The 11,366-nt window shown below is 36.5% G+C and overlaps 1 protein-coding gene across 2 annotated transcripts in view; it reads left to right on the top strand.

The window, feature by feature from the left end:
• LOC122244087 (uncharacterized) overlaps positions 1 to 10,721 on the top strand; it is a 12,096-nt gene extending 1,375 nt beyond the window's left edge. The window contains exons 2-4 of one of the 2 annotated variants that reach the window (XM_086545832.1): positions 253 to 343; positions 6,070 to 6,239; positions 8,804 to 10,721. In XM_086545832.1, the coding sequence (XP_086401958.1) occupies positions 9,181 to 10,413 (1,233 nt within the window). In that variant the 5' untranslated portion in view covers positions 253 to 343; positions 6,070 to 6,239; positions 8,804 to 9,180 and the 3' untranslated portion in view covers positions 10,414 to 10,721. The remainder of the gene's footprint in view (positions 1 to 252; positions 344 to 6,069; positions 6,240 to 8,803) is intronic. The other variant, XM_086545831.1, reaches the window with a different exon arrangement.
• The last annotated feature ends 645 nt before the right edge of the window (positions 10,722 to 11,366 follow it).

The raw sequence follows: 11,366 nt of genomic DNA on the forward strand, positions 1-11,366 counted from the left end.
TTAAATTTCGCGCCAGAATTCGTTAGTTCCGTATCGACGGTGAAGGGGGGGGGTGTAACTCAACAACGAAAGGTTTCCGATGGAAATGAGTAGCGAAACTGTACAAAACAGAACGAAAACTACCAAAAAAAATATCGTGTCGTGCCTAGAGGTTTGGTTGCGTCTTTATCCAAATTTACCGAAAAAACATGTTTACTAACATAGCCCTTTGCTAAGTTGGCCATAAATATGTATAAACTTTTCTTGCCTCAGAGACCGGTCGTATGCTCCCAGTCTTGAGCGGACCTATTGGCGAGACCTTAACTCATTTGCAAAGTGGGTGTAGCCGGTGGTGTAAGTGTAAGTAAGTTTTATTTCAATATATGATAAATATCTGAAAGTATAATGTTATCATTAGATCAATTACTAATAGTAATGGACCTATAGAATTTATAATTTATAACAACCATGGTTTTTACAGTAAGGAGTACATTGCTATTGATATATTGGTAAATTTTCTGAAAAATACTGCGTTAATAAACACCACAAAAGTGGTATAGATGGACTCCTCTCAACCTCTATTATGCATATATAGTAAAGATAATGTGTGCTTCCACCTCTGGACCCCACAATCTGGATCCCTGTTTTTAGGGCACTTTGTGCTACCTCGTCCTATTTCCGGGCATATTTCGCATGTAAAATCTTAACTCAATTACCTACCTAACTTTGCCTAATTTTGTAGTAATCCCTAGTCAAGAAGGGGCCTTGCTCCCCCTGAACCCCACCTATTTAGGGCGCTTCATGAAACATACTTTGTGCAAAATACCTCTAAAACCACCATCTCCCTGAAATTCAAACTTGGCTGTGTTTATGTATTTACAGCTAGTGACAAGCTGTGGACTGGCAGCCTCCAATAAATTACCTGCATGTGCTGTTATGTTCTCTTGATAGATGGCGCAATATTCCCCATTGCTTACAGTATAATTATAGAGTGCCCTCTATTGAGTGGTCGTGTCATTATCGGTCCTAGTTTCCTATCCTAAGGAACAAATGAGACGAAGTCTCAGTTGCTCTCATCATGGCGCAGTGTGAAGGTTATTCATGGTCGCGGGATTTTCATCTAAAGAACTAATTATGTATCATAAGTATCACAGAGTACCCTGAATAGGGGAGGTCCACAGGGGTGTGTATCACCCCTTTAGCAAAGGCTGACATCAAAACTATGCAAAGTGAGGTAGGTAATTGGATTAAGATTTTGCATACGAAATATGCTACGAAAAAGGACAAGGTAGTACAAAGTGCCTTAAGAAAGGGGGGGGTTGGGGGGGCAAAGTCCCCCCTTGGCTAGGGCTAACGTGAAAACTAGACAAAATTAGGTAGGTAATTGGGTTAAGATTTTGTGTACAAAATATACCCAGAATTCATATTTTACCCCACAATTTCCCTGATCTACTTCATTCCCTCCCCTACTATCGGGACCCAAATTGTGGGGTCCAGGGGTGGAATCGCGCATTATTTCCACTATATATGAATAATAGAGGTTGAGAGGAATTCATTCATACCACTTTTGTGGCATTTAGTAACGTGGCATTATTCGGAAATTTACCGATAGATTGATTAAATCTAAGACACTATTTATGACATTTCCATTGTAGTTAAAAAATATGTAATATGTAGATACAATAACCTCTGTTATTTGTTCTGACACTTACCCATTACTGAATAAGGTGATGTACATTTGTTTCGGAACAGCACCACCTTTAGCCAGAAATAATAATTGGAATTTCAACTTATTCATAGACAACAATCCATGAAAATATTTTTTTGATTTGATTATTTTGTATGTATATATATATATATATATATATATATATATATATATATATATATATATATATATATATATATATATGTATATGTATATGTATATGTATATGTATATATGTATATATGTATATATGTATATATGTATATATGTATATATGTATATATGTATATATGTATATATGTATATATGTATATATGTATATATATATATATATATATATATATATATATATATATATATATATATATATATATATTATATACATATAAACACATGTATATCTATATGTATATATATATATATGTGTATGTATAGTATATATATGTATATGCAAATATATAAATATGCAAATATATAGATATGCAAATATATAGATATGTAAATATATAAATATGTAAATATGTAAATATATAAATATGTAAAAATGTAAACATATAAACCTATTCACATATATAAACAATAAATATATAATATATGAATATAATAATATATAATAATATGAAATATATTATATGAATAATATATGAATATATAAATATATGAAATATATAATATATAAATATAAAATAAATATAAAAATATTAAATATATATATATATAGATATATAAATTATATAATATATCTAGATATATAGATATAAAATATATAAAAATATAAATATAAATATATAAATATATAAATATATAATATAGATATATAAAATATAAATATATAAATATATAAATATATAAATATATAAAATTATAATATATATATATATATATAATATATAAATATATATATAAATATATATTATTATATATATATATATATATATATATATATATATATATATATAGATATATATATTATAGATAGATAAACAGAATGGGGGAGATAGATAGATGATAGAGTGGAGATATAGATAGCAATATAAGAATAATAGATAGATAGCATCGATAGATAGATAATAATAGATATATATAATCGAATATATAAAAATATAATATATATATAAATATATATATAATATTTCTTTTATATATATATATATATAAATATTTATATATTAATATAAAATATAAATATATATATATTATATATATTATAATTATATATAAATATATAAAAAAATATAAAAAAAAAATATATATATATTCCTATATAATATATATATATATTATATATATAATTATATATATATATATATTATACATGTATATCTCTGTATGTATAGGTATCTATCAATATTGTAAATGTATAGATAAAAGTATGTAATGTATAATATATAAGTCGCTGTCAAACACATATAACATGACACACTATGTATAATGTAATATTTATATATATTGTCTAAGATAATTATCACAACAGTAAAACTCTATGTTTCTCTGTATCCATATATATGAAACAATTTACATCAATGATATCACATATCTACACCTGATCTGTCTCACTCACCAAAGACCCTGTAACTCCTCACAACCAGTCCCACACACAATACACATACATCTCACTTACAAACACATACACAATCGACATACACATACACACACACAACAAAGACATCAACACACTTACACATACAACACACCACACACAAACACACATTGACATACACACACTGAATAAGATCTATACAATTACTTTGTCACACTCATAAAAACCAACACCCAATCACACACACATACACACACACACACACTCACAAACACAAACTCACCCACACACACACACAACACACACACATACCTCACACACAACACAAAAACAACACACACCCAACAACACCCACAACACATAAAGTCCCACATCACCCACATACACACCCACACAACACCCACCAAAAAAACCACATTCACCAAAAAAACACACACACCAACTTACACCACCCACAACCACACCACACCCACCACAAAACCCACATACCACCACCCCAAAACACAACACCCACCCACAACAAACACCACCAAACTCACCCACAAACACCACCCCCACAACACACACAACCCCCTCCCAACATAAAAACAACACACACCAAAATACCCACACACACAAAAAACACACACACACACACACCACCACACACCCACACTCAAACACCCTCATTCTCACACACACAACACACACACAACACCCCCCCCAAAAACAACACACAAACAACACCACAAAAACACACCCAAAACAACACACACACAGACACGCACACTTACACACACAACACCACAACAACAACAAACACACTAACAACCATACAAACACACCACACACCACAAAACAACACAAACACAAAAAAACATTTACACACACCACAACAACACACCAAACACACACACCACACACACAACCACACAACCCCACACACACGAACACACACTAACACGCACACACACACACTAACACACACACTCACACACACACACACCCACCTCCCCACCCCACCCCACACACACACACAAAACCCCACACTACCACACACCACACCCACACACACACCAAACAACACACACACACACACACAAACAAACACACACACAACCAACACACACACACACCACACACACACACACACAACACACACCAACACCAACACACCAACACACAACAAACCACACACACACACACACACAACCAACACCCACACACACACACACCCACCAACACACACAACCACCAACACACACACACCCACTCACACACACACCCTCCCACACTCAACCACCCCACCACAACACACCTCTACACACACACACACACACCACACATACATCCCACAACTCAACCCACACAACACCCACACCCACCACACACACACACACACACACACACCACACATAAACACACACACAAACAAACAATACACACACATACACACACACATACCTCACACACATGAACACACACATACACAAACACGCATACACACACACACACACAGACACACGACACACACACACACACACAAAACACACACACACACACACATACCACCACACACCACACAAACCACTCCAATCACACCCACACACAAACACATACACACAACTCACACAACACACATACACACTACACAAACACTCACATACACACAACTCATCAAACACAGCACATAGCACACACACACCGACACACACTCAACACACACCCTCCACACAACATACACACACACATACACCACACCATACACACACACCACCCACACACAAACAAAAACCACAAACCCACACCACCACACACACCCCACACACACACACTACCACACACACAAACACCACACACCCATACCACACAGCACACACACACACACACACACCACACACACCACAAACACCACACACCCACACCAACAACCACTCACACACACACACACACACCTCACACACACACACACACACACACACACAAACAACCACACAACCCAACACCCCAAACACACACACACACACTTCCACAAACACCAACACACACACACACATACACACTCCCCACTCACACACACACACACACACACACACACACACACACACTACACTATCACACACCACACCACAAACACACACACACACTACACACACCACACACACACACTCACACACACACACACAAACACACACACAACACACACACACACATACCACACACTTACATACCATTACCCATACCTACACAAGACCACACTAGCACATCCTCTCCCTCACAAAATCAACAATAAAGAACTTATCAAAAACCCCCATCTTTCCACACCATTCTCCACATCCGCTCCACCTCAAACGCTCTATGAAATGCGACCGCGCAGAATACTCTCTCTAACATAATATAACATCATTATAGAGTCTGTCATCCGATTTTCTGAAATAACAATAAGTGCAGTCTTTACCCAAGATATACATGTGCTCAAGGTCACTAAAATGTATGGCTTTTGTATTTCAGGATCTGGAGACTTAGGAAGTTGTGTAGGATACACTTGTCTTTCCTTTTAAGAATTTCTGTTTTATAGTTAAGTCTTAATTTTATGGTGACTAGGTGTCCTTTATTATGTGTAAATGCTGTGTGGCTGCAATTAGGCGAAGCTTGGTCGTAAACATGCATCTGTCAATCTGGTTGTATCTCATTGTGCACAATTTGTTAATATTATTGATTCAGATATCATTGGAGAACATGATTGATGTTTGGAAATGTGGGGAATAGTAGGAGAGATCAAATACTAGAAATGTAGAAAACACACAAAGAAAAGATTATTCTTTATCTGTAATTTTTATTAATGCTGGTTCTTCATTTACAGAAGCTTCCAAGCATGGGACAACAACCTTCCCAGATTTGTGTGAGATTGGAAACACCGCAATGCAGCTGCTCACTTGCAATGTTACTCACAGCCACAACTGCATATATTTTTAGACAGCCCTCATCTAGTTGCAGACACAAACTCTAAGTTGATCATCACAACAGCTGCACGTAATTACAAACATCTTATGGCAGAAATGCCCTACCTCCTTCCTTCCTTTTTGTTTATGCATGTTCTAGTGAGATGGCCCTGGAAAATAATCTTAGTTTTGTAGCTGCTACAGTAGGATTAATCCATTTGACGGGGGATACATTTGCTTGCCCAATCTCCAAGAGGGGTTTTATTTTAGAGCGAAGCCGCTTCACTCAACATATCTTGACTTTTCCCACTCTTTCATTGTAAAACTCGAGCCATTTTTGTGCTTTATTTTTTGAATTGTAGTATAGGGTCCATATCAGCTCTTTATTTTCTTTATTTTCAGTGGGACAGAAGTATTGTTGTTTTATGGGAGGACAAAAAGCAACTTCATTTTTTTGTATTCATATACTGTCAGCTTGCTATGTGCCATTGATGTATAAAGATAGTGCTTGAAAGAGACCGTGAATGTGTGCCTTTCAAGACTCACTCTCCTGCTGGTACTAGAAAAAAGTGGTGCCATCTAGGTTTTGGATATTAGGTGAAACCCATTGTGGACGGGCGTCATGACATACATGATGCAAAGCTCTGGCCTGACGACGGGTGTCATGAGGTACATGATGTTCAGGGATTTTGGATCACTGTGTTATTCTATTGTCCTATGAGTGATGATGACAATTGCAGTCATAATTAGTATAATTATTAGCAAAATGGGTTTCACCTAACATCCAAAACTTAGATGGCACCACTGTCTTCTAGCACCAGCTGGAGAGAGAGAATTAAATAGCACCCATCCACATTCTCTAGCAAGCACTATCTTTACAGTGTGATGGCACATAGAAGTTACTGATATCTTGCTCTAAAGTACTGCAGATGAAGGATGTGCAAGCAGAGTGAGAAGAGGAGGGTGGCTCAAATCATGTCCAGTAGGGACATGAGTAGGGATGCCTTTTGCTGTGGCACTCACAGTCTTAGGCACAAGTTTCCTTCCTCTTCTCTACCTCTTCCTGCTATCTTCATTGTGAATGGTTATAAGTTTTGTATTCATTCATGACAGTACATAAATATGAAAAAATAAAGTTGCTTTTTGGCCTCCGATAAAACAGCAATACTTCTGATTACACTGAGTGTAAAGAATATAATAAGCTGATATGGACCCTAAATCTATCCCTTGTCCACAATTGGTTGATATTATGGCGCCCAAAATCCCTGAATGTCATGTACATAATGATGCCCGTTGTCTGGCCAAAGCTCCTGTGTCATGTATGTCGTGACGCCCGTATGCAATGGGTGCCAATCAAGGTTGCCCATTTGAGATGAGAAATGCAGTGACCATGTTTTTTTCCCCCCCTGGTCTTTGATTCTGAACAAGATAATTGTTTTTTAATAAAACTTTGGAAGTAAGTTACTTGAGAGCTATTGTAGTCAGAGCAATAATTCTTCATTTGTTTATAGTGTGCAGAACAGAGAGATGCCTCTGTTAGCATTGCATCAAAAGATGCCATCCAGAATTCGTGCCTAGTGAATGCTTCCACCTAGTTACTCACATCTTAGCGATAGAAAACAAGAAACTTGGTAATCTATATTGAATTGTACTTAATCTTTCCATTACAGGCATTTTTTTTGTGGGGTGGAATCACTTTTGCAGTGCATTTTTTGTTCAAAATATAGGCTAGTTATTCCTTAAGTTTAGTAACAAATGCCTCATACCAAGTACTAATTAGTATCTCTTTGCTGATATTTCTTTCGGTGCCCATCCCCGGCTGAACATCTGCAGACGTGGCCTGTCTCAGAAGGCTCATATAAATTAACCCATCCCTGACGGGGGAATTCTAGCCTTGAATGTCCAAATGCAGGGGCGTTCGAATTATTAGGCCTAAATCAATTGAATGGCTGACACAATACTGTGCCGCCCGGCAACTGGGCTTTTGAATGCGCGGTACACATGCTGTACTACCCGTCCTGTGTGGGTTAATGTAGATGGCATTATGAGCTTAAGATGAACAATGTTAATATAATGCAATGATATCAGCATGAAACTTGTATTTTCTCTAATCTGTATATTAATCCCCTCTGGACGGGTGGTACACCACGGGTACTGCGCATTCAAGGCCCGTTCGCAGGGTGCCGTCATATGGCGTCGATCATTTAATTGATTTAGGCCTATGCGTTCGAGAGCCCCGGCATTACAACTTACAAGGCTGGAATACCCCCGGCATGAATGGGTTAACACAAATTAGATAAAATTAGATAAATTTTTTTGAGGGGGATCATGTAAGTGTATTTTGATATGATCACCATGAAACAACTACTCAATTTAAATTAGTAAAGAAAAAAAAAAAAAAAGCTTTGGCTGGATGTGTTAGGTGCTTAATGCATGTCAACTTATGAAATATGATTAGTGGCTGTTGCCTCTGGGGAATGGGAAAGCATCAAGTGTATTGATTTGTAAAATCTATAAACTACCATCTCTAGGATGAGAAATGTTTATATGCCAAAAGTAATTTTCAAACAAATGCTAATGGTGATATCCATTCCAACTTTTGTGTGTAAGATTTGCCCTTATAGAAAGTGAAATAACTTGATCTTTGGTTTTCAGATATGATGAGAGGACATCTCCATTGGTGAAACATGAAGAGGAATGAAGATTATGAGAATAACCTCTAAGATTCTGGTTCTGGGACAGCAACAGAGGTTTTTGGGTCTTTAAAAGAACCCCAGTGCTTCAGTTTTTCCGAGATTAGCACGTTAAAAATTTTATTGATTGATTATTGCACAACAAAATTTTATAACGGTTATTTAATCTCTAAATAATTTCATATAAACTAAATTTATATAATTGTGTATATAAAACAATATTATCATAGATTAATCTTAGACAAATAAATTTTTGTCTAAAGGGGCTTCACCTCATGGTGATGCAGTAGTAATAGGTAATAGTTTTATTAGATTTAATGTGTGAATAATTATCTGAGAATGTCAAGCTTAAAAGGAAAGATTTTAACGGAAGCTTGGGAAGCCTCACAGGCATCTAGTCAGTATGGGAATGAATTCTGCCAGTCGCAGACCCAGAAACAGTGTATTGTAATCCATGCTAACAGCAGACCCCATAAATGTACAGAATGTGGAAAAGCATTCTCAAGAAAATCTACTCTTACTCAGCACTTCATGATCCACACAGGTGACAGGCCTCACAAGTGCCATGAGTGTGGGAAAACTTTCACGAGGAAATTTAGTTTGACGCAGCATATGATGATCCATACGGGTTACAGGGTACACAAGTGTGTTAAATGCGGTGAAGTATTTCCTCAGAAGGCACACCTAATGCAACACATGGTAATACATTCGGGCGACAAGTTTTGTCAGTGCAACAAATGTGGCAATTTTGTGATGCTGAAGTCTAACTTAGCAGATCAGATATTAATACATACCAGTAACGAGCTTATTGAGTGCAATAAATGTGGAGAGGGAGTACCTGAAAAGGCAACCCAGACACCCCATGTAATTGTCTTCACCGAAACTAGACCCCATAAATGTATTGAATGTGGAAAAATTTTCTCAAGGAAATCCAGCTTAAATCAGCACAAGATGATCCATACAGGTGACAGACCTCACAAGTGTAACGTGTGCGGAAAAGCATTCTCACGAAAGTCAAGCTTGAATCAACACCTGATGATTCATACAGGTGAAACCCCTCACAAGTGTAATGAATGTGGAAAGGAATTCACAAGAAAGTCCAGCTTGGTGGAACATGCAATGACACACAAAGGCGTGCTGGCGCATAGGTGCAATGAGTGCGGCAAAGCCTTCTCGAGGAAATCAAGCCTGAAACAGCACATGATGATACATGCCAATAATGAACTTCACAAATGCTTAGAGTGTGGTGAACAGTTTTCTAAGAAGGGGCAGCTAAATGAACATATGGTGAAACATAACATTAACAAAGCTGTTACTGACAAAGATCTCAACATGGCTAATGTAAGTAAAGAAAATGCTGATTACACAAATGCAGAAGTTGTCAATGGTTACAGCATAATCTACACAACTGCAAGTGGGGAGGGTAATAGTGCACGCTGGCTAAAGGTTGACCAAGAAGTGAAGGATCAGAGTGACTGGGAAAAAGCTTTCAGCAAAGGTCAGTATCACATAGAATACTTTAACAAACCTGAAATAGTCGAGACTCGACCATGTGATGCAAAAATGCTCTAGGTCAAAAACTTAAAAAAATGAATGGAAAATATGTTCTAACAGTTAATTGTTGGTGGTAAATTTGTCATTGTGTCCTGCTAAAATTTAATTCCCTCAATTTGTAGGCAGTTTAGTTTTGTAAATTTATTTTATGATGTTTGTATCTAACAAATTACCGAATGTCTGTATGTCAATTTTATTTTTGTAATAAAAAAAATCACCATGGCTTTCTATAGATGTAAACTTATTTAGACATACATACTTATAAAAATCCTATTTTCAATACATGCAAGAAATAGTCAACTAAAAATATATCAACTACCGATTCCCATAATGGAGTTTTTATTCCCTTCGCCTGCAGTTGTCAGTCATTTGCAAGAGGTTATTTAGATCCCATGCTTGAATATAGAAGGAAAAGCTGTAAATTCCAGCCTAATTTTGCTCTATTGGTTTTCATGTTTTCAAGTGTATGCTTTGTATTAAATATTCACGTTTCTCATCGTGTTGATTTTCTGTTCAGTCGGTCCCAGTGACTCAAGTGGCAAGAGATACAAATATATATTTCTAGGGGGTTAGTAGTCTGGTTTGTTGTAGTCTTGTTTCACCATCAGTATAATATAGCAAAGAAATATCCAAAAGCCAAGATATTATATGACATAAATCACAAAAATAGTGAAAAGACTATAAGAATCTGAACACTAGAAGTAAAGTATGACCTTTTCCAGATGGACACAAAACTGCAAATCTTGGAGCTAAATTAGTAAGTGCTTCATTTTGGGGATGAGAAGGAGCATTGCAATAAGTTTTTAACGATCAGCTAGTCATTTCATAGGGTGGCACGTGGCAGAGTATGATAAAAGCAATGGGAAAACCTTCAGAGATCCTTCAGTGTCAGAAAGGTATATGCACTAGTGTAATGGTGTTACCTGTCCAACTGATTTGGTGTTGCAATCCTACTCACTGTATTTAGACAG

This window comes from Penaeus japonicus, unplaced genomic scaffold (genome assembly GCF_977035675.1).
Source record: "Penaeus japonicus unplaced genomic scaffold, GWHDUDI00000001_assembly GWHDUDI00000017, whole genome shotgun sequence".
Classification (NCBI taxonomy): domain Eukaryota; kingdom Metazoa; phylum Arthropoda; class Malacostraca; order Decapoda; family Penaeidae; genus Penaeus; species Penaeus japonicus.